At 39.5% G+C, this 25,324-nt stretch overlaps 2 protein-coding genes across 2 annotated transcripts; both read right to left on the reverse strand.

Moving 5' to 3' along the window:
• Positions 1-546: 546 nt before the first annotated feature.
• rad54b (RAD54 homolog B) lies at positions 547-24,011 on the reverse strand. The gene is made up of 15 exons (XM_017453555.3): positions 23,906-24,011; positions 23,030-23,246; positions 21,614-21,848; positions 13,021-13,152; positions 12,116-12,412; positions 9,925-10,087; positions 8,249-8,474; positions 7,825-8,032; positions 6,865-7,004; positions 6,405-6,707; positions 5,902-6,053; positions 3,251-3,512; positions 2,114-2,180; positions 1,245-1,445; positions 547-905 (listed from the first exon to the last, which is right to left on the reverse strand). Exons 2-15 carry the CDS (start codon positions 23,234-23,236, stop codon positions 673-675), a joined length of 2,826 nt encoding a protein of 941 aa, XP_017309044.2. The 5' UTR covers positions 23,237-23,246; positions 23,906-24,011; the 3' UTR covers positions 547-672.
• Positions 14,433-19,156, reverse strand: LOC124626224 (fibrinogen silencer-binding protein). Its single transcript, XM_047150209.2, has 2 exons — positions 17,206-19,156; positions 14,433-15,190 (listed from the first exon to the last, which is right to left on the reverse strand). The coding sequence occupies exons 1-2, from the start codon at positions 17,601-17,603 to the stop codon at positions 14,617-14,619; spliced, it is 972 nt and encodes a 323-aa protein (XP_047006165.1). The 5' UTR covers positions 17,604-19,156; the 3' UTR covers positions 14,433-14,616.
• Positions 24,012-25,324: the final 1,313 nt, after the last annotated feature.

Consider the following 25,324-nt stretch of genomic DNA (forward strand, 5'->3'; position numbering starts at 1 on the left):
TTTGAACAGTGGTTACATCACACCACAAAGTGGGGGGTCTACCAAGCATAGCCTGGGGGTCCGTGATATAAACCTCAATAACCAAACAGAAAAAACTATAAATAAATGTCAAATTCTATCTAATAAAAATTGTAAGAAAAATGTGCTTGGACAGCAGAATGATAAGGAATAAAAATATTTATGGCTTTAGTAAATACCCACATTTTATTGTACATATTTAAATATACATTAAATAACTCATATTTGAATAGTTTGAATATTTGAATAGGATTATAATCATAAATTAATTCTGTATTAACGGGGTCTGTGGATTTTTATTTATTTATTTGACGGGTAAAGGGATTCCTGGCTGCAAAAGGTTTTAGAACAGTTTAGAGCAAACTGTATCAGGTCAGTAGACCATTAGAAACTGTCAAAGCACAATTATCAAGTATTTTTGTGTTTTTTATTTTAGGATTGTGATTCTTCATACTAAATCAGTCAAGGTAGTGTTCACAACCTTGACTTTATAATCAATAATAATTTTAATACACACTTTTATTAAAAAAACAAACAAACAAACAAACAAAAAAAGTAGATTTCCAGCACATAACCGTTGTTACATTTATAGTTACATATTTACTTACATGAATTCATTACATTTGATTTTTTCCATCCATCAAATCCACTCTATTACGTGTTTTCTGCTATGTCTTGGGTTTTGGAAGTAGTGCTCTGGAAAGCATATGTGATATTACTGTGTGCATGGTCCAAGTAAATGTCACCATATGACGAGATGGTTCCAGAAAAATGCTTCCACTGCATAAGCTCAGACATGCTGACCCGCTGTGTAACGCTGGCACTATCGGCACGGCGACCCAACTGACACGCCCTCCCTGTAGCCGTGGGTACATCCTCAACCACACCTTTCAAATATAATAGAATAAAATATGATTAAATTAAATGTGACTAAGACTAAAGCTAAATTATTTACATCATAATGTAATTTAACTAATATACCTTACTATTGCCCTGAATTTGTATATTGATTGCAACATGCTTACGTTTTTCCACACCGCATATAGTTTCAAAAAACAAAACAGTGCTTATTATCACCTCAAATCAGAATAAAAATAAAAGGAGCAACCAAAAAAACCTCAGATGTGTATTGATTATGATGCATATAAGCACATCCATTACACAACCACAGACTAGACAATAATTATACATACAAATGATCCAGAACATGGGGTTGTGTGGAGTACCTGGCATTCTTCCATCCCCTAGGCACTTGCAGCCAAGCAGGTCATGAGTGAGGCAGTCGGTATTAGGGTCAAAGGTGAAAAGGTCACGCAGCTCCTCTGCTGAGAAGTTGATGTGCTCACCCTTTTTACCGAGGTCTACCACAGTTCCAGAAAGTCCCTGCTTACTCACCTGTCTCTGGTAGATCTTTTCCTCTATGGTACCTGACAAAGAAAAAAAAGATCAAACTGAAAACTAATTTGATTTCCCCCTGCTAATTTCAGCTAGATTTAACACTAGCTTAAAAGGTAACATCCCTTTGTATTATAAAAAGGGAATTTATATATGGTAGTCATACAGTAACTGCCTGGTTTCAAGTGGATGTGTATGGTGGCCTGAGAAAACCCTTGAGATTCGACATTTCCAATAGTTCGGAAAACTAAAACATTCTTGACAACAACTCGATCAGTGTGTGACATTCACACTTAACTAGCAAGGTTTTAGACATCTTTAGGCAGATTTCTTTTCACCATATTTGTTAAGCTGGCTATCATAATCTGTCATAGTATTTGAAGAAGGATAGGCCTAAGCAAGAGTTCTTGATAGAATTCAGCCCATCCCGTCTGACTGGTTTTCCAAGACCACCTGATATATTGCAACGTTGCAGATTTACTAAAAGCAAAAGAAAAATGTACTGTTAAGGGGTCCATTTTTTTTGTGAAAACAGTGTGACAGTAGTGAAAACACATGGAGTGGTAATAACATTGCAGTAGTGTCATCTACATCAGGTAATGGGGTGTTACAGTGATGGGCTGTGCCCGTTAGCAGAGTTTGCCTAGGAGAGGGAGAAGTCATGGTATTACAAGTGCGTGCAGTAGTTTTATTGTCCAACCTGTTGTTAGAAATCTGTAAACGTGAACTGTTTTCTTCTGCCCATCTCTCCATACTCGGGCCATGGCCTAGAACATTAATACAAATATAGCAAACACACATTACTCAAGCAATACTCAATAACTAATACGTTAGGATATAATTTAAATAACACAAAAGCAATTTTTACAAACATCTTTAAATGGTGACAAACATGACCATGGTCATGAGATTAAAATATACCGAAAGTTGCGTAATTTTGTGCAATAGATGTAAGCAGGGTAAATACATTATAATAACAGAGCATTACTGGGCTATGGCATTGTTGCTATTTTTGTTGTCAAACTGTGCAATGATTGGTGTGTGAGGAAAATGTGGGCATAAGGTCACAAAGTAGCAAAACAAGTGCAAATCAGAGATGTGGACCAGTTTTCCATCCCTGCTCCTGTTCACCATTACTACATAAGAAGGCAGTAGTGAACATGCATGTACAATAATAAGTCAGGCAATTACAATATTTATCTAACCAATTGGTCTAATCTGGCTATTGAGTATATATTTTTGTTATACATAAATTATTATGAAATGACTTTTTTTATTTTAGTTTTGTGTTTGTCATTCTGTGCATTCCGTCATTGTTAGTTGTTAGGTACGAGGAGCTGTTTTAAACAAATCTGTGTTCATATTACAACCCATAACTAACAACCCAAAACCATAACATTACATAATTTATAAGAATGAATAATTTCATAATAAATAAAATAATAAATTAATTACTAATTACATCATCATAATCAAACTACTTACAAATTAAAATACACTAACACTACATACTCAAAATATCATTCGCTGTCATCATAGAACCGCACAAGGATGACAGAAACTCATTTTCACAAACTCAGCACCATCTAGTGGCTGTGCTTCATAAAGAGCAGTAGAGGTGCAGTTGATAATTCCTGATTTGTCTAAGTGCTAGCAGTAGGAATTAAAAATAGAGAAGGTCAACCAAAGTGCCACGTGCTTGTAAAGGCATAAATTTAAGCATAAACATATGAAGCAGCAGTATGTTCTTTATGGTGTGGTTAAAATATAAGTGTGTGGTGCAACATGTTAATTTCCTTTGCATGACTCAAACTACTTGGACTCTACTTGAACAAACCTGTATGTCATTAGCTGGATTCCAGTCGATATCGTACAAAACTAGATGGGAAGCACCAATAAGATTAAGCCCTACTCCTCCAGCCTTTGAACTGAGAAAAAACAGGAAGTGGGAGGAGTCCAGACGGTTAAAGGAGTCTACAATTCGCTGTCGCTGGGCGACAGGTGTCTGTCCATCAAGCCGACACCAGGTGTAACCAAGGTGAGCACAGAGGTCTTGCAGCAGGTCAAGAGTCTGTGTATAATTAGACACCAGCACAACCCTGCAAACAAGGGAGAGTAAAGAACAAATGAATCGATCAGATCTTTCCCTTAAGTCAAAACAGACATATTTAAATACAGTGCTATGCATAAGTATTCGCCCCTATTGAAGTTTTTGTAGTGTTACAATATAGAACTGAAATGAACACAATTTGAATGCGGGGATCAATATAGTTTGAAAAATGATTTGTAAGTAAAAAATGATCATAAGTATTCATCCCTGTTGCTTTGAAATACTTCATTTAATTTTAGTGCAACTAGCTGTCATGCAAAGTCAGAAGATGTATTGAATGGAGCCAACATGTGTGCAAGTAAAGTGCCATGCAATCTCAATATAAATACATCTGTTCCTGGAAGGAAAAGAAAGTTCAAGACTAGCAACAATCAAGGTAGAATACAGCAGAACAGCCACTCTGCTCTGGACGAGACTGTCCACAATAAACCAGTGACTGGTTAAGGAGTTTATTCAGAGAAGCAACCAAGCAGCCAAGAGCTTGAACAATTTTTCCGGAAAAAAGGGCAGGAAGCAGATATGTAAAAACTGACAGAGAGGCTTGTAGATGTTGGTTCTACCAAATATTGACTGCTTTTTCACCTTAGTGTCACAAAAAAAAAAAAAATCTTTAAACGTTATATTGTGCTAATATAACTATATCAACTAACTATATCAACATGCAATATTGTTGACAAATAAAGACTAGACTAAAATGTAGAAAGCAAAATAATAAATAAATAAATCTCTTTTTATTTTCCTTGACAAAAAGAGGCAGGGATATTCTGCATGTGGCTGCGCAATGTTGACTTTCCTGATTGGCCATACAGTAATACCTACAGGTTGAGTGCTATCAGTGCGCATCCTCATAGGACCGATCAGACCACCTCAGGTAAGTTAACGGAGTCTTAGCAGAGCCGAAAATTTTAATAGAAACGGGGAGTTGTGAAAGAGTATTTGCCCCCATCCTGATTTCTTCTGTTTTTTTGTACATCTCATACTAAATTGTTTCAGAAATTAAAATAAAATCAAGATAAAACAAAGGCAAACTGAGTAAACACAAAATACAGTTTTGAAATGATAATGTTATTTATTGAAACAAAAAAAGTTATCCAATACCAACTGGGCCTGTGTGATAATGTATTTGCCCCCATAGTCCATAGTTACTAGTTACGTAACCAGGCCTGATTACTGCAAACCCTGTTCAATCAAATCAACACTTAAGTAGAACTTTTTCAACAGCATGAAGTTGGTTAAAAGGTCTTACTCAGTAACACACTATGCCAAAGTTGAAAGAAATTCCAGAAATGAGGAAGAAGGCGATTGAAATACATCAGTCTGGGAAGGGTTACAAAGCTATTTCAAAGGCTCTGGGACTCCAAAGAACCACAGTGAGAGCCATTATCTCCAAATGGAAAAACTCAACACAGTACTGAACCTTCCCAAAAGTGACCGACCTTCCAAAATTCCTCCAAGTGCACAGCAACTAATCCTCCAGCAAATCACAAAAGAGCCAAGGACAACATCAAAGGACAAAAATGGCATCCATGGAAGAGTGGCGAGGCAAAAACCACTGCTAACTCAGAAGAACATTAAGGCTCGTCTGAATTTTGCAAAAGCACACCTTGGTGATCCTCAAACCTTTTGGGAGAATGTTCTGTGTACTGATGAGTGGAAAGTGGATCTGTTTGGAAGACAGGGGTCCTGTTACATCTGGTGTAAACCAAACACAGAATTCCACAAAAAGAATATCATACTTACGGTCAAGTATGGTGGTGGAAGTGTGATGGTGTGGGGATGCTTTGCTGCTTCAGGGCCTGGGAAACTTGCAATAAATTGAAGGAAACATAAATTCTGCTCTCTACAAGATAATCCTTAATTAGTTTTTCACATGGGTGATGGATAACTTTTTTTCCCTTCAATAAATAACATTATCTTTTAAAAACTGTATTTTGTGTTTACTCGGATTGCCTTTGTTTTATCTTAAATTTTAGACAAGCATGAGATACACACAAAAACAGAAGAAATACTTTTTCACAGCACCGTACTTTAACAGACGCGACAGTAGAAACTTTAATATGGATAAAACTGTGTGCACAACTGAAATTATACAGGTTTAATCTATTTTGAACGCTTATCTATCTAATTTATTTTCACCATCATAGCTTGCTAAGTATTATATATCCACAGCTAGGTTAGTCTACATGTTTATTACAAATAGACACTCGGTCAATAGTTACAGAGAGATATGTAATGTTTGTAAAGTGTTTTAGCTCTCATTTATGCAGATTCTCAAGCCACTATGGGCTTTTACTGTACCACTTTCTATTGTTTTATTGTAATGACACAGGCTCTCACTCTTATTTTTGTTGATAGTGCAAGGATGTGTATGACTATACTTGTCTGTGCAGTTGACATGCTTTATAGCAGCCAAAAGGTCTGTGAGCACCAGCAATTTCCCAGAGTCTCCTGTGCAAAAACTTCCAGTGACATAGGTCTCAGGAAAAACGTCTACACAGAGGCCGTCATATAAATCATCAGTCGTCTTCTCCTGAAATGCAGGCCAAAGGGCAAAAGTAAAGAAATACCATGCTAAATAAATATCTCCATATGCAATACATGTTCAAAGATTGTGCTCCAAATAATTTCCCTCTTACCTCAAATCATTCAGTTAACCAGCCATTTTTTATTTTATTTTCACTGGCACTATGAGACTAATCACAGGCAAGAAAACCTTAAAAACTGAGATACGACTGCCTGGTGAACACACACATTCTATTGTTATAAATATCACTTTTCTTTCATTTTGTAAGGGTGAAATAAGCTCTTCACTAGTCAGCCATGAAAGAAATGAACGCACATCTAAAGGAACACAAGCGGTTGTCTGTGTATCATCACAAACCTTCATCGTGTTGTAAAGGAGCCCAGGGTGGTTGCACAGTTTCTTCAAAGCATTAATGCAGGCAAGGTGAGGGCTGTGTGTGAAAGCATGTGTGCTGGCTGCAGCGAAACAGGCCCTGACAGGTCGGCTAGACAGCAGCTCATTGTACAGCTGCACCTGCAGCTCTGTGGGCCGGCAGAATACCGTCCACTCCAGCCGCGCAGGTAAGAAACGGTTGATGATCTCCTGAGTCCGTCGTAGCGTGAATGCGCCGGTCAGTCGAGCAAGTTCTGCTGCTCGCTCTTCGCCTATGCGCCTCTCCTCCTGAAACACATCGCAGCTCTTCAGATCTCACATGCGCACTGTACTTGCGTTCAATTTTCAAATGATATTTGCCTTAAACAAGTGTGAGACACAAACGTATACACGCATGTAAACTAAATACATGTACTGATTTCTTTAATTTTGATGTGTGCGCTACCTCAGCGCAGGTCGGCTGGCGGGATCTGAGGATTGGCTCTTCATAAATCTTTCTGTAGGCTGCAGAAGTTCCCAAAATGCCTGGATTCACAAACTCAATAATGGAGTAGAACTCTTGGAGATCATTCTGCACAGGGGTGCCTGGTGATGATTATAGACACGCACAAAAATTGTAGCATTATTTCTTTATTTTGATCTATGATTGGGTCTGTCTCAGTCTGCAAACTTTCAGACCAAAACCAATGATCTGTTTATCTACAGGGACACAGTGCAGATAGTTTCATTAGTCCTAATAGGACTTTGGTATGAAGATAACTATTTAATTATTATGCAACTTAAACACTGCAGTAGCAAAGAAAAAAAAGATTACTATTAAATATTGTTAAGTGAATATAATGAATATGGTACAACAACAAACACCACATAATTAAAAGCACTAACCAAGCAGGGAAAGAGGAACACAATAATTGTGTCAATAATGTCATAATTTTTCATTCGTTCATCTTCAATAACTGCTTTATCCTGGTTTTGTAGTGGATCCAAGGTGTATCCCAGGAACACTGGAGGTGTGGCAAGTATACACTCTGGATGGGATGGCATTCCATCATCCCAAGACACCTTGTACACACTCACATTCATACCAAGGGTAATTTAGGCTAACCGGAATGTTTTTTGGACAAGGGAGAAAACAAGAGAAACTGGATAAACTCCACAAGGACACGAGGAGAACATACTTAGAGGAGCTCCACAAAGACCAGTAACCTGAGCTCAGGATCGAACCAGTGACCCTGGAGAGTGAGAAGGCAGTGCTACACAATGAACATACCATGTTTTCTAGTTCAGTCGAGTGCATTTTTGTGATATAATTTGCATTTCTAGCTAAAAACAAACTCCACATCGAACAGGTAGAAACCTTTAACAAGAGTGAGTAAGTAAAAGAGTTTGTTTGTGTGAGACTGACCTGTAAGTATTACCCGACGTTCACAGGCCAGGGAGGTGAGCGCACCGGCTGTCTTGATATTGCTGTTTTTAAGCCGATGGCCCTCATCGCAGATGACCAAACCAAACTCCAGCTTCTTTAAAGCATCTACAGAGCGCAGTAGCATCTCATAACTGATCACCATCACAGGAGACCGGGGACAGGATATGAAGTCCTCCACACGGTTGTCCTGTGGGAGAAAAATAAACAAACAAATTTAAAAAACATGCACAAGTACATGAGGTATATCCACTGGCTTGTGAATTACTGTCGCTCAACAAGCTCTTAGTCCAGAATAGACATTTGACTGTGATGCACATAAGAACACACACACACACACACACACACACACACACACACACACACACACACACACACACACACACACACACACACAGAGACAAACCTGGTCAACAGTGTAAACGCTGATCCTCTCTCTGCCAAGCCATTTGTTGAATTCAACAGCCCAGTTTTTCACCAGGCTACCGGGGCAAACCACCAACCCTCTCTTCAGTACAGGCCGCCCCCCATAAGGCCCCTGCCTCAGTAAAGTCCACAATACACACACACACTGCAGTGTCTTCCCCAAACCCATCTCATCCGCTAAAATGGCTCCACAGCGGCCAGCCAACCTGCAACATACAAGACATACACACTGACCTTCTTCAGTACTACTTAGATAAATTACACTCACCATCCAGTTTATTAGGAACACCTGTACACTTTGCCATTAAAGCAATTATCTAATCAGCCAATCATGTTACATCAGCATAAAGCATAAATTCATGCAGAGACAGGTCAAGAGCTTAAAGTCAATTGGTAATAGATCAAATCTCTCTTCACTATTATAAACAAACTCCTTCAACCTTCCCTGTCCGCATTATTAGTTGATTACTTCAGTGCTTTCCTTACACTTTGACGATAAAATTAGCAAAATACACAGATGAGCCAAAACATTATGACCACCTGCCTAACATGCTGCTGGTCCAACTCGTGCTGCCAAAACCTGCCAAGGCATGGATTCTACAAGACCTCTGAAGGTCTGCTGGTATCTGGCATCAAGACATTAAAGGCAGATCCTTTAAGTCCGGTAAGCTGCGAGGTGGACCTGCTGCGGATTGGACTTGAACTCTTTATTATGTTCCTCAAACCATTCACAAACAATGTGTGCAGTGTAGCAGGGCGCACGAGCCGGCTCAAAGATGCCACTGCCATTGGGGAATAGCACTGCCATGAAGGGGTGTACCTGGTCTGCGACGTTTTAGGCTTGGGTACGTGGCAAGTGGATCAATGGTTAAGGCTTTGGGTTACTGATCAGAAGGTCAGGTGTTCAAGCCCCAGCACTGCCAAGCTAATAAAGGTTTCTTTCTTTCTTTGCTCCAAGGTCCAGTTCCGGGGTTAGTATGGGTACAATGGCCTGTCTACGCACCCCTATAGGTAGCAGGACGCAATGCACTGCTCCCATAACCATCATTAGAAAAAGCCTTGTCCCGGTTCATGGTTTGTCCCTCCTTGGACCAACATTTGTAGGCACTCACCACTGCTGAGCAGGAGTACCTCACAAGCCTTGCCGTTTTTGAAGACACTCTGACCCAGTCATAACAATTTGGCCCTTGTCAAAGTTGCTCAGGTCTACACACCCGGCCAATTCTTCTGCATCCAACACATGCTACGAAAACTGACTCTTCGCTTACGAATATATCCCAGACCTTGACACGCACCGTTGTTATGAGATGATCAGTGTTATTTGCTTCATCTGTGAGTGGTCATAGTTTTTTGGCTCATCTGTGTATATTAGTGCTTTCAGACAGCTTCCCCCCAAATCGAAAATAGTGATACCCTCTCTTTAGGAAGGGTCTCTCTTTTATCTCCTTTGCTTATATGTTTAAAATAACACCTACCTGCCACCACCTCCCCTTACATCACACAGGGGTGGACAAAGAAACAATAGCTCGGGCATGTACGACAAGCAGATCCTGTTTCCAGTCTAAACCTTGCCACAACTCTGTGATTATGGAAAAATATCTACAAAGTTTGTTTTTCATAATAGTGTGGGGAAAAAAAAGAGAGAAACTCTCATACCTCATTCCCATGAGGCATTCATATAGGAAGACCACACCCTCCCTCTGATGTGGTCGCAGATGATTTGTTAGGTGAGGGTCCACAACCACGTCCACTAAAGGGAGTCCATTTTTATTAGAAAGCCACTGGTGATTGGCTGAAGGCCGAGGCATCACAAGGGCTCCTAATTAGAGAAATTAGAAGTTAGCTATTATTAATCATAATTTACTTTTAAATGTTAAACATTAAATGTTTATGTTAATACATTTTTAATGCTTGTCACATAATGAGGGTTAGGATGGATGCAAGTGCAGGTATGGCAGTTTAATAAAACAACAAGTCCAAAGGATAAGGCAGAAAACAATAATCATGAACAGCAGAGGTCAGGCCATCAAGCAAACAGGGCAGAGCAAAGAGACAAGATCCTAAACATAAGCAAAGTCAAAAACCAGAATAAACAAACAAGGGATCAAGGCTTAGTAACAACAGAAACTAAGCGTAACTGAGTGCACACTTCACAATGGCTGTGTATGTGTGTGTGTGAGAATCTCTTAAGTATTGTGGTGTCAGTAATATTGTAATTGGGAACAAGTGTGTCTGATTAGTTCTCAAGAGAAGGCGACAGTGTGTAGCTTTGGGAGTTGTAGTTGTCAGCCATGTTTGTAGTTGTGGTGCATTCTAGGAAATGGAGTCTCTGCTTTCCCCTGACATGATAATGCTTATATTTTGCTGAATGCCTGTTAAGTATATTAAGTGCATTGGATTTGATGTATTATTTTAAGACAACAACAAAAAATGGATACACTGCATAGCAGGCGAGTATTACGGCATCATAAAATAGAAGAGCCTATAAGGTTCACTTGAAGCATTGTGAAGCGTTGAGTTGAACTATTTCTAACTGCCTTTGTTTCACTTGTTCATTGCAAACAGCTGAAAGTCTGTAAATTTTGAAAATAAACTTGATTTGCAATGGACGTTGAATAATTTGGATTGCAATTTTAAGATCTTTGTTAAATATTTGTAATTACCTACTTGTTCACTGATGAACTCAACCCTTGAATTTGAGAAAGGCACAATATAAATTAAACAACTACTTTTTCATTCATTCCTTTTCAGTAACCACTTCATCCTGGCCAGATTCACATTTATTATTTACAAATAAATACAATGACAGCTGATGAGCAGTTTACAATTTCTGTGATATCTCCACACATCGGTTCTGTTAACATCAAATAATGCTACAGTTCAACACTTGAGCTTGATTAGCAGCACTTTAAGTAAAAAATAAGACCACTGGTGTGTGCTGCTATAGGAAAACATTCAACGATGGGAGAGTTTTATGTGGCCCAACATGCAGCCTCTAATGCCGAAGCAATTCCCCATGATGACATTTTTATTAATTACAGAATGACACATTTTATTGACACATTTAGGACCATCCTGAAGACTTTCCTCATCCTGAGAGTTACAAACTTGCAATTCTCAATGATTACACCCATTTTAAATGCACTGATGTGGAGCATTCGCCATACGACATCCTGTGTAAAATGTTACTACAGAATATAATGATATTTGATATTGATAAATGATAATATATTACAACTAGCACATTAACATAAACCTTGCACCCGGTCTTGCAACTTAAGTTGAGGATTGGGAAAACATCACCTAGTCTTTTTCCAATCCTCAACTCTCCTGTGTCCACTGTATCCTCAGGTCCCTGTTCGTGGCTGACAGGAGTAGAACCCAACATGGTCTTGTGCTTTCTGGGATGCTTTTCTGTTCACCACGGTTGTAAAGAGTGGTTATTTAAGCTACCATAGCCTTCCTGTCAGCTCCAACCAAGAACCCTGCCACTGTCAAAGTCAAAGTCACTGAGATCACATTTTTCCCCCCAGTCTGATGTTTGATGTAAACATTAACTGCATGCGCATGATTTTATCCAATGTGCTGCTGACACATGATGCCACATGGCTGATTGGATAACTGAATGAATGCAGAGCAGCTCATTGGTCAGTGAGTGTAAGTAAATTGTTTAAGTATTTGGGTTTTGGGCACATGCACTTGAGAAAACTTTTAACATGTAAACAAACAAAATATACTGATTTGCTTTTATTTGATTTGTCAGCTGCTGGAATTTTACTAGAGGGATAGTACTTAATATTATTTCTGCTTTCACTTGTGAGTTTCATATAGAAGACCAGTTACGTACCTGGGATATTAGGGTCATATCTGGGCTTGCAGACAGGCCCCTCAGGTCCGGGTGATCTCATAGCTGCATCCTTCAGTGCTGGTCTGGCAAAGGGTTTGGCCAGCTGAAATCCCTGAAGTCTCGGTGGTGCTTTAGCAGTCGTCTCTAGAGGAACCTCCACAATGGCATCTTGAAAACATCGTCCCTTAGCGTAGTCTTCATCTGAGATGACCCCCATGACCTCGATCTGCTTCCCTCCTACCATTAAAGTCTGGCCCTCACACAGACTCTCCAGCTCAGATGCTTTGTAACCTGAACCTTAAATACACATTCACAGTCACAAAGTAAGCTGCAGCACAAAAACTGCTCATGAGAAAAGTAAATGTATAACTATGCACGTTTAATTGACTTGTGCTAGTAGCTTAATATGTTACAAAAAAATGCTCAGTGCAGGCTCTGTAACATTGTAAAGTAACACTGAGTGTGAAAAAACAGCACTATTTAAATAAAAGTAACTGCTCAAAAACAAGCTGGTAGGTGGGTCGGCTACGTCAAGTCACCCCTAGGTGTGAATGTGTGTGTGCGCGGTGCTGTGTGACGGCCTGGGAATTCATCCAGGGTGTATTTGTGGCTCACGGCCACTGTTCCTGGGATAGGCTCCGGATCCAATGTGACCCTGACCAGAATAAAGCAGTTAGTGAAGATGAATGAACGAATCAATTGCCATGCCCTGTACAGCTCCGTGACTGTCTTTTGAATTACAGAGTCTGAGCAATGCACAACAAGATGACTCTTAAGAAAAAGATTTTTGAACTCCCAAACTAGATTACCACCCCGATTTCGATGCAAGGACAGAAGCTAGTCGTCTAAGCAGCCCACGCACAATCCTGCTTATACAGCCTAACTGTGTGTGGTGGTGTGTTCACCTCGTCCAATATCTCTTCCCTCCATGTCTTTGAGGACGACGCTGCGTCCTGAGGCCACGAGCACTGCATCACCTTCCCAGCGCTTGTGCTTCCTGGAGGATGCCTTGCACCACATTACACTGTAGTAGCGTGCTAAAACACACATGCACAAACTCATTAATGAACAACTCATATTAACAGCAACTAGAGAACGACCGGAAATGGGTAGCATTTCTAATGGTTATAATTCATTTGAAAAATGTTACGCAACTTAAGAAGCGTGCGCACACACACACACACCTCTAGCATTTGCTTGAATAGCTAAGTGTTTATTATACATACTTATACCATGGTCTGTCAGAATACTCGATTCTGATTGGCTGGAAGCTGTGCGTTAAAACCGTATAAACCCCAGGTAGTTCCGGTAAGTTTGACAATAAACTTTATTTTTGATTTATTTTACAGAGCACCTTTAAAAGCAGCTTCTCAAAGCTCTGTACATAAAATTAGCAGTACACAGAAAAAAATTTTAATTATACAAATAATAAAAATAACAACAGAATAATAAGAAAAGTAGACATGAGCAGTCAAATGCAAGTTTAAAAAAAAAGTCTTAAGTTGAGCTTAAAAAAAGACCAAAGGTCTGAACTTCCCTAAGTTCGAGAGGAAGAGAGTTCCAAAGGGAACTTAACCACCGTTTTAAATTAATGAGCTGCCTAAATACAACTGTAACCATAGTAACATGGTTAAACTCACAGCTCCATTATTAGTAGAGATGCGGCCCAGACGCAGGTAATTCTCTCTCTCTCACATACACACACACATAATCTCTCTCTCTCTCTCTCTCTCTAATAACTATTTATTAGAATTCCTTCCAATAAATGTAATCTTTATCTGTGAATGATTTAGGGCAGGCAGAATTCTAGATCTAATGACCTGAATATAAAATAACTAACCGTTATTTTTATCCTTGCAGTGAAATTTTGCACTACAAACATCAGACAGCTTTAACTCGTCAATGCTGGTAAGTGACCATGGTATAAGTGGGATAATCCACGACGGGTCTCTGCATCCACGTTGTGAATTAAAATCGTGTAACGCCTGAGCCGTCAATTATGCCTTACTAAACTCACCTGTCCTTTGTTAGAATTCAACCTTACGTTATTCAAGTTATATGTGACAAAAATTAAGAGTTTTTTTTAAGAGAAGGTTGTGAAGACTGACAATTTTAACACCGTTTTTTAAAATTTATTTAAAGCCATCAAGTTTTCAATGCCGAGTAACTAAAACACGATCTTCAAAAGTTTATAAAGGAGTCATCTTTACCTGCATTTTATGTATCCTGTGCAACATGAAGCAGTTCCTGTATAGGACTATTCCAAATATGTATGAACCAATCAGAATACAAGCTTGGGAAATAAAATAAACATGACTATAAAACCAAAAATTATTGCTTTATTATTGCAACAAAATACAATCATGTCTGTCTCATATTCACAGATAGATAAGACATGTACTTCTTCTACAGACAGAAAAAGTCAATCAAATAAAAGAGTCATTTGTAAAACTGTACACGCCAGCAGTGTTACTGTCTTTACATTACTTTCAGCGAGTTTGTTACATTAGTGGCAGTCCGTGGCGTAGCCGTGCAGCCCTAAGTTTCTCCACTTTGACCTTTGACCTCAAGAGCTCCTCCTCCAACTGTTGCTTTCTTTTTAGCCCCTCTCTTCTCTCGTCTAGGTATTGTCCAAGCTTCCTGTGGTTGGCCAGTAAAAGCTCATGCTCCTCTCGCATCATCTGCAAAGACTCTGCCTCCAGTGCAGGGTTTCTAAACAAAACACCGCCCCTTTCGTACAGACTGCGTCTGGACGTGGGTGCTGAAGGTGATGGAGGGAGATGCACAGAGGAGGGGCAGGGTGAGAGGGAGGCTGCGTAAACATTAGAGACTAGTTCTTCTTCCTCTTCCTCCTCCTCAACTTCATTCTCAGTCTGAGCAATGGGCTCCTGACTGTGAGGAGTTGTTAATGTTACAGGCGAATCGTGCGGGACTACTATTTGGAGATCAGGTGGAGGTTTGACATCCTCTGACTCCACCCTCACCGCTCTGGCCACAGGTGTGTAGTCCAGCATGGCAGGAAGAGACGAACTGCTGCCGGGTTGCTCGACTGGAGAGTTCATCCTGTATTGCAGCCTAACAGAAAAAATTAAGTCAGTACTAGAATGTTCATGTTACATGTGAACACAAATAAAATTTAACATGAACTTTAATGCTATGGGATCTGAGAGTAAGTGTAATAGCACAAGTTTACATTTTATTTTAGCAGCAATAATAAAACAAACACTTCTGGCTATATGGTTAATTACAGTTAAGATTTCAAATCCACTGTGTGAGATATTATATTATATATATATATATATATCTCTCACACACACCACCAAACACAGGCAGACCAATGTAAAGGAAACAGATTGGTTATGAACACAAAAGGGGCAGATGGGACCAGGATTATCAAACAGAACTACAGAGAGGATTTCTTAAAAAGGCCTAAAAATTTACACCACATTTTTCAATGATTAATAATAAATTGTAATTTATCTTCTTAAGTGGAAAAAGTGTGACAGACGTAATGTACTTTTCACAATATAATTTGGGCCAAACATGAAAAGTAGTGTTGTTTATGGCTGTATTAACTTGTATTATATGCTTTGTTGGTTGTTTTTGACCTATAGACCGTAAATATTGACTTAAACAGCTGAGACGTGGACCTAGTAAGAGGTGTGTATATTATATTACACACACACACACACACACACACACATACATACATATATATATATATATATATATATATATATATATAAATAAAAATTAGAGATGCACCGATGTATCAGCCAATAAAGGCAATTTTTCATGCTATGGACCATCGGCCGATGATCAGAGCCGATTATATCCTGTCAATCAAAAGGGGGCGTGACATTGAATCCGTACTGTGTGTAAAGATGATGTCTCTATGTGGAATGACGACAAAACTGCAGTTTTAAAGTTTTTATTTGCATTTCTTTCAGAATTGTGAAATTCATTATTATGATTATTATTATTATTATTATTAATTTAAAAGAAGGTATAACAGGCAGAACTATCGGTATCGGCTGATATCACTAAATTTCTCAGCCGATACGATAACCGATTATTCAGAGTGATATCGGCTGATACCGATAGTTCTGCCTTTTATACCTTATTTTAAATTAATAATAATTAATTCCACAATTATTAAAGAAATCAAAATAAATACTTATTCTCTCCATTTCAACAAGTTGTTTCACAGTAACTGGTCTCATAAACAGAAAACACATTACTCTAACATCAACACATGAACTAAATTCTGAAATTTAGTAAGATTTCTTAAATTATTGAATATTATTAATTCATATTAATAGAATTAATTGACTGAAATCTAAAAAAAAACAAAAAAAAACCCTGTTAGTCTCACATTCACTCACCACAAACAAAAGCTTTTCTACTCCATCATTGAACATCAAACCATGTGGAAATAAAACTTTTTTTAATACATTAACTGCATATGAAACATACTATTCCACAAATATATTTTTCTGTGCAATATATACTTTTTTGTCAACTCACCTTCATTTAAATCATTCAACAGTGTACTGGCGCTTTAATTGAGTGTGAATAGCGCGGAAAAAAATTTAATTAGACTTGACGCAGAAACTCCCGCGTCACCGCTGCAGCGTCCGCTGTAAAATTTTAGCAGTGCAGAGCTTACAAACTGCAGTTTTATCGTCATTCTACACAGGAGACACCATCTTTACACACAGCATGAATTCAATGCATTTTCCCGCCCTCTTTTGATTGACAGAATATAATCGGCCCTAATCATTTGATGATTTTAAAATATTGGCCGATTTCGGGAAAAATCTGTATCGGCCAATACATCTGTGCAGCCCTGATTTTCATATTTATATATACACACCACCCCATAAACCATAGCATGAGACTAATAAGCTCAAGACTAATGTACGTGTAGGTTTAAGTTTAAATCAATCACACCAATGCTACATGATGCTCACGTCACTGCACACAAGTCTTCCATCATGTGTGTATATGCATGTGCTTTTGTGTACTGTATTATGGTCATGTTGTTTCATCCATCTAGTTGTGTGCAAAGATGCATACTTTGTCCTCACCTGTGGAGTGTGCTGTGCTCTTTGTCCCCTGCATGAAATAGATGCGGGATCATCTCCATGATCCGTTTGGTTGGTTCTGAGATGCTGCCCCGATACTCAGGCTGGGCGTGGCTCCGCTGGACCACTTCTTGTTTAGCACTCTCTTTGAGACGTTTGTACAGGGTCCGGAGCCCCTGGGCTGTCCGGGGCGGCCTCTCTCCTCCCAGTTTGTTGTAGCGTTCGGCTATGTTCTCCCAGCACCGGTTCTTGTCCACAATCACGGCATGCTTGTTTGTGTGCTCCTCCAAAATGCGGATGTGCGGCTGAACCAGGCGGAGCAGGTCCAGTTTCTCAGACAGAGTAAAGTTCGAAGAGCGTGCCTTGCCCACCATGCTGCTAGTCATAAACAAAGCAGACATCTTGGTTCTAAGCTGGTCCTGGTTGCTCTTAGGCTCTGCTTCTTTTCCTCACCTCTTTCCACTAAGTCTCTTCTCCCTGGCTTTTTGCCCTGGACTATCTGTCTCTTTGTCTTTCTCTTGAAAACACTTGCACGTGCAAGAGTTCCTGTGCTGGTTTTGTTACACAGCCACACACACTCTCCACGCTGACAAACGTGAGGGGGAAAAAAATCAGGCTTAACTAGGCCAGCCTCGATTAGGCCCACGCCTATAGGGGAGGGCTCTGCTCAAATTCCTTTCAGCTTAAGCTGACGCAGGTTCAGTAAAGCTGCTTAAGCCGGGCCTGACCTACATAACAAACCCAACTGCATTACAACAGAAAAATAATGGGTATCTCCTAGGGCAAGGAAAATGTCAATATAAAATTTGCATTTGATTGCAAAGAACTAAATAAAGGCTTAAAAATCAAGACAAAATGCGTTGCACTTTCAACTGCCAATTGTTTTAGTGGACAAGCGGATAAACCCAATGTTAACACTGTACACTGTTCAGTACGGTAGTTTTCAAGCAACCATGCTTTGTGCTGTATTCTGCGGGTGTACTGTTTAGTGCGGTAGTATGCGCGTTGGGACGCAGCCAGGAACCGCTTTAATAAAGCTTTTGAAACTCCATGCGAGAATTATTCGATTTCATAATCCAATATTTCCCTCGGGACATGATTGTGAGACGACTGTAACTGCGGCGTGTCCAAGAGAAACACCAGTTGCGTCTAATTTCTAGAGGACGTCTCGGGAGACCGCTTCTGGTGCTTGAGCTCTGCTTTGAGATCTGCTCACTGGCAACTGATCATTGGGATGTCAATCATATGCTCCGCGCGTGCTGATTGGTTCATTTCCTTCACGGGGCGGGCACACCAGTTCATGTCCAGACCGGAGCCAGGACAGTTCGGCACAAAAGTTAGGTTTGTACTGGATTACAGCGTTAGACTTTCAAGCACGGACATGTTCGGAAAGCCTTAAATCGGACTCGATCTGACTGCCATATCTGTCTACAACGTTTCCCTGTACTAACCCTTCTCTACAACCGAGCTTAGCGTCGGCGATAAGAGCTGGACTCTGAACAGTGTCGGAAGATCCACAAGGAGCACGCTCCATAATGATTAACAAAACACCATTTATAGACCAACCCTCGTAAATACTGCACTGTTCCATCTGATTTGCGGTGGGTGAATCATTAGAAATAAAGCAGGGTGATAAAGTGTGCTATGAGAACCGAATTCAGCTTTCTAATGAGCATGTTGTGTTTAATACGCAGTGCCTGACGACCACAATAAATCAGAAACACATTTACAATGATCCACCTGTTTATGTGCGTCATAAATAAATATACGTATGAAATATCGATTACAAAACATCTACATATTATATACACACACGCGCGCGCGCGGTAGCTTGAGAGCTAGTGAGAATTATGAGTGCTAAAAACAGACAAGTGTGAAATCACTAATAAATAATGATGTTTGTGAACGCTCCAAACTCTCCCAGACGTTTAAGCCCGAGATCATTTGGAAATATGTCGAGAAATGTCCTTTTTGGTAAGCGCTCTCCACATTTCTAACTATCGCAAAACTAGTGATGGGCTCTTTCAAAACACTGCCTCGTGAAGCTTCGAAACCTTTATGAATCTTTTGTTTCGACTCAGTGGTTCGGCGCCTGTATCAAAGTCACGTGATTTCAACAAACGCAGCTTCGTTACGTCATTACTGATATGAAAAGTCCATGGTTCGCCGCCGTTGATCTCCAGGTGAACCAATGAACCAGTGTTTAATAAATAATTTGAACTGTTCTCCGGTCAGTTTTGTTGTGTAGGTTTCTAAAACTGAACTGATTCAATAGTGTTTGTACTGATCCATGGTCAGTCTACTCAGGATGCTTTGTTAATCATCTGACGTAAAATCCCACCAATTTTCCTGATAAAAATAAAGACATGGAAAGATGTTGTGGGTTATTACTTAAGCGACAGAGAGAGAATTTGGACAGTTTTGCATTTATTAATCTTAATTTTTCATGACCAAAGTAACTTACAGTTAGTCACAATGAGTAATATAGTTATTACAAAACCAAGTTAATGTAGCTGTCAGACAGATGTTACAAACTTAACACATTAAAAAACACACATTTTTAAATGGCTCTTACAACAATGTGGACAGGGACACTTCACCCAGGATTTGAACCCAAGACAGCACACACACCTCAGATCAACACCTGCACGTGACCACTAGGTGTGATCGTGAAGATGGTTGTCAGATTGTTTCGTAGCCTCGACACAATACGGCACATTTGCTTCAACTGCTTCAGTGTTCCATGAAGCCTCGCTCTGCCTACCACAACACAAAACAAGCTGCCAGCACCACCACAAGTTTATACTGATTTCCTCACTTCCTCCAACACCTTAAACTCCACGCACATTGTTTGACTGACAGGAGTACCTCGATTAACATGAAAATGCTAAGGGGATTGTAAAGGTTTTGTATTTTTGGTTGAGAATCCGAGCAGTTAGGGTGTGCCCTAGACTTAAAGAATAGTGCAAAATGTTCAAATTAGATGTGCAATATGAGATGTCAGAGCACCATCCTTTCAAACAATATTTTCAAGCATCTGTCAACACAAAAATTGCAGTGTTTCATATAATCATCCAATGGCTGAGCCAAAACCTGTCGACTGGGGTGGCGAAGGTGGGACAGGGAGCTACAGTAATCTGGGTTGGCGAAGGTGGGACAGGGCACTACAGTAATCTGGGTTGGCGAAGGTGGGACAGGGAGCTACAGTAATCTGGGGTGGCGAAGGTCGGACAGGGCGCTACAGTAATCTGGGGTGGCGAAGGTGGGACAGGGCGCTACAGTAATCTGGGTTGGCGAAGGTGGGACAGGGCGCTACAGTAATCTGGGTTGGCGAAGGTGGGACAGGGCGCTACAGTAATCTGGGGTGGCGAAGGTGGGACAGGGCGCTACAGTAATCTGGGTTGGCGAAGGTGGGACAGGGCGCTACAGTAATCTGGGTTGGCGAAGGTGGGACAGGGCGCTACAGTAATCTGGGGTGGCCAAGGAGCTACAGTAATCTGGGGTGGCCAAGGAGCTACAGTAATCTGGGGTGGCCAAGGTGGGATAAGGAGGTACAGTAATCTGGGGTGGCCAAGGTGGGACAAGGAGCTACAGTAATCTGGGGTGGCCAAGGTGGGACACAGAACTAGTCTGGGGTGGCTGTAGCAAAGCGAGACATATCCTGTGTCCCGATTCACCTACTAGGGAGGAGGAGCTTTGTGACGGTTTGCTTTGCCGAATGCAGCCTGTAAGCATGCCCGTCCTGTAAACATGTCCGTCCTGGAACCCTGCAGGCTGTGGGCATGGACGTTTTTACTCTCATGCGAGCCGGAGTGAGCGGTCGGAACTGAAGACCGAGGAACAAAGAGAAAACGCACACAGCTTTTGACCACTACTTAATAATAAGATTGCTCCATTTTAGTTCCCGAAAGAACAGAGCACTGCACGCACTCGTTTTCTAATGGCTTCCCTTTGCTGGGTTTCTGAAGGTTTATGTTAGACTAGGTGGACTTGACTGTGCCTGTGCCTTCTTTTCATGTTTAAGTGAACAGTCTTAATTTGCATTCAGTCTGACTGGTCCTGGCTTTTCTAAACCCAAATGAGAAGCCTAAACATGGCAAAAATGTTATTTTTGTGTGTTTATTAAAAAAGAAAGACCTTCTTAATAGAGTTCAAACAACATGTATTTATTTTGGGGAACTGGTCCAGTTAAGTTTATTAGAAACTAATGCAAGTGGATATAATCAGAAATAACTGCAGCAGTAGTTGAGAGTGGCCTAAAGTGTCTACAGTCATGTGCAAAAAAATAAAGAATAATAATAAATAAGATCAGAAGCAACACTGCACCCAATGATCACAGTGGTGTTAATCTACTCAACTGCTGCAGCTCCACCATTTTTTAAGAAAATAAAAACCAAATGGTGAATCTTACCGGTTGTTATGGTGCTGGTGCTGGTCCTGTGTGTACTAGGTAGATCTAGCTGTTGTGGTGAGGGCGAAACTGGGAGCTGCCCTGATTCCAGAGGGAAGCTTAGAGACTCCAGGTCATTTTCTTTCCCCTCTTCCTGAGCAACGACACTCAGAACCCTGGCTAAAGCCCTACCCACTGCTGGGACTCCGGCAACAGCTGGAGTGTCTCCAGTCCTCTCAGACAAGTTCTTCTGCACCTGCACAGGAAAACAGCTTTAATTAATAGTGCAGAGATTATGGATCAGTTCCGAGTGGTTCCAGGTTTTGGCAGAGGCCTAGTGTGCTATAAATGCAGCCGGACCCTGAAAATGGAAAACCAGCTACTATTTCTATTCAGTCATACAGGTCTTGCAAAATGTCTAGTAATTTAATCAAGAGGCTAGCTGTTTTTCTTCTTTCTCTCTTGAACTTAATAAGACATGTTACTAAAGAGCCGGAAAGAGTAAATTCCTCTTTCCTGAAGACGATACTGTGGTGAAAAAACCTCAAAGCGCTGACAAACGAGATTTTGCAGAAAGCTTCACTACATCAACGATTACACGTTTTTCTTTACCGAACAATTACGGCTGGGCGATGTATCAATACAATATCGATATTGTGATAAATGATTACACGATACACTTTTCTGAGATATCGTTGGTATGGTGATGTATTTTTTTTGTGTGTTTTTTTTATATACAAATTAAATTGTACTGAATGAATGCTGATTTGACGCAACTTTTAAAAAAATATATTTTATTTGATCTTTTTTGTCTTTGTAGCCGTTAAATAAAAGTATTGTGAAATTAATTTGAACTTTTTCAAATTAATATTGTTTATTTTACTACTGTTTTGTGGACAGTTTGTTAGCTGAATTATATATCGTGATACACATAGCGTATTGTAGAAACGTCCTCAAGTATCATAATATGATATGTCATATCGCCCAGCCCTATGAACAAAACATTTTTTTAAATACTTTTATCTCTTAGATTATAGAGCGTTCATCATGCAAGTCCAGGTGTATGAGCTGTTTCAGTAGAAATGATGATGTATTAGAACGAGCACATTAATATAGACCTATCGTTTGTATTACAGCCAGCACTAATGTCAGAGCTGCTGCTATTTTAAATTAATCGACACCTCAGATCGGATTTGAGTTCAACAGCACTGTGATATAAAAGTATTTATTATTTCTAAATCTTTATTCAACACGCACTGACAATTAAGCCAGTGTCCTGACTAATGGCAGATATCCATAGACGCCGATCGTGTAGCAAAACGCACGGGTCACTGCATCCATAATCAGACGGTTGATGGCCACACTGATCTAGCTGTGCAAGGCAACTCTCCCTTCACACAAACTGAGAAGGTTTACAGAAAAGGTTATTAACAGTACCTTGTTACGGACACCGCCAGGTGCTGGTTTCAGTGCGGACGTTGGTACTTGTCCTGGTCTCGACATTGGCATGGTGTTGGATGTTGGCACTGGCCCTGGGTTCGATTTGGGAACTGCACCGATGTGCACCGGGGTAGGAGGCACAAACCGCGGCTTCTTTGCAGCATTGCCGTGGAGGAGCTGACTCGGTGCCGCGGACCTGCGCATCCTGTTGTAGCTGGTGAGGAACATGATAATCACAGTGAACACAAGCAATTAGAGGTATCCTATGCACACTGTGTAGCGTATAGTGCTGCTGCCTAACAGCGCCTCGATCCTGCGCTCAGGTTAACATTCATCAAGTTTCTCTCTGTGTGGGTTTCCTCTTGGTTCTCTGGTTTCCTCCCACCTCACAAAACAAAACATGTCGTCAGGTACACTGGCTACTCTAAACTGCCCCTGTGTGAGTCACCATGATGCCCTCGCATCCCAACCAGGGTTTATCCTCGCCTCACGTTCAGTGTTCCTGGGAACAGCTCCAGATCCTCCCTGACCCTGATAAAGCACTTACTGAAGATAAAAATCAGACTGATTTAATGATACTTTTAAATATAAGTCTGTGTCAATCAAAGTCTTCTTCAGAGGCAACATGATATGTGGTGAATGTTTTTTTCCACACAAATGAATCATAAAGTAAAGTTGTCCTTCAAAGCTGTTTATCTAACTAACATACAAAGTAAGTAATTTGTGTAAAAGCACGTGTTTCACTCAGACAGATAAGTAAACAGCTACATTACTGATAAGCGCGTGCAGAGAACTGTAACTTCCTGATTCCACTACAAGCATTTAACACGAGAAAACTTTTAGAAACATTAGTTGTCAAAACTAATAACTTGCCTGTTTTGTCTGTATTCTGTATTTACGCCGATTCAGTCATTATTTTGCAGCTAGGTTAACCACTGAAACGCTAATAAAGGCTGCGTCCCTCTCAAAATGCGCGGTTTCAACCGGAAATGACGTATATAGTTTTGATTGGTTGAAGGGAAAACGCGGAGAGAAAGGGTCTTTTTTGTTTTTTGTTTTTTTTAAGTAATACCATTAGAGTACCAGATATGTAAGATACACATGAGAAACAGTGTAAAGGGACTCTTCATGCAGCTTGAAATATATTTTAAAGCAATTTCGGTAAGTTGAAATACCAGATGCCTCATTTGGCAAAACCAGACACGTCAACTGTGCTGTCATCTTGGAGAGGGCAAGTGTCCACGTTGCGCTCATTGATTTGATACTTCTCAAGCGAAACTAACCGAGGTTTTCTCCAAAATGCTGAGTTCATTATTCGAAGCTTTATATATATATATATATATATATATATATATATATATATATATATATATATATATATATATATATATATGTGTGTGTGTGTGTGTGTGTGTGTATATATATATATATATATATATATATATATATATATATATATATATATATATATATATATATATATATATATATAATTTATTTATTTTAAAAGGAAAAAGTGCTGGTTAGTGCCAGATAGTGGTTTACTGTGTGCTAGCGGAAGTGGGGTTTTATGAAAGACCAAACCTGCAGAAATTAAAGATAGATAGAAGGATAGATGGATGGATGTAATAATAGGAAACCAAATAAAGGAATAAATGACTTAATAAAACAAATATAATGAATTTTTAATTAATTATTTTTTCCTTCATTCATTATTTCTGTATTTAGTTAATTTTTAAATTTGTATTCTTTTGAACTTTTATTTATTTATTCTTTTATTATTTGTTTGTAATAATTTTTATATTTAGTTATTTATGCATTCATTTATTTTTATATATATTTATTCCCGCATGTAGTCAACATTTTATTTCTTTTTATCTTTATTCTTATATTGCTGTGTGTGTTGTGTGGTTAATAATAAGTTTGTGATTTATTCTCTTTGAGTAAGCGACCTGTTCTCAACTTTGGAATATGCTGAACTGGATGCTTTGGTAGGAGATATATCAAATGGAAATTAAATGGAAAATAAACAAAAGAATAAATAAATAAAATACAGAAAATAGCAAATGAAGGAAAAAAGTAATACATAAATAAATTTAGGATTAAATTGAATTATATTTGTTTTATCTAGTCATTTATTCCTTAATTTATTTTCCTATTTATTTATTTATTCATTTATTCATTTATTTATTTATTTGTAATTTCTGCAGGTTTGGTCCTCCATAGGGTTTACGATGCTTTTCAAAGCATTGTAACGTTATTTTCTCTCTTTTTTAAAAAAAAAATCAACTG

The sequence above is a fragment of the Ictalurus punctatus genome, chromosome 23, assembly GCF_001660625.3.
Source record: "Ictalurus punctatus breed USDA103 chromosome 23, Coco_2.0, whole genome shotgun sequence".
Taxonomy (NCBI): domain Eukaryota; kingdom Metazoa; phylum Chordata; class Actinopteri; order Siluriformes; family Ictaluridae; genus Ictalurus; species Ictalurus punctatus.

Excerpts from the sequence above, each read along its gene's own strand:
- LOC124626224 (XM_047150209.2), bottom strand. The coding sequence starts at position 17,603 with ATGTCTGCTTTGTTTATGACTAGCAGCATGGTGGGCAAGGCACGCTCT. Across the intron at positions 15,191-17,205 it reads GAGCACAGCACACTCCACAG|GCTGCAATACAGGATGAACT; the intron begins GTGAGGACAAAG and ends TTTTTCTGTTAG.
- rad54b (XM_017453555.3), bottom strand. The coding sequence starts at position 23,236 with ATGCGCAGGTCCGCGGCACCGAGTCAGCTCCTCCACGGCAATGCTGCA. Across the intron at positions 21,849-23,029 it reads CTGGCGGTGTCCGTAACAAG|GTGCAGAAGAACTTGTCTGA; the intron begins GTACTGTTAATA and ends TTTCCTGTGCAG. Across the intron at positions 906-1,244 it reads AGGGGATGGAAGAATGCCAG|GTGTGGTTGAGGATGTACCC; the intron begins GTACTCCACACA and ends TATATTTGAAAG.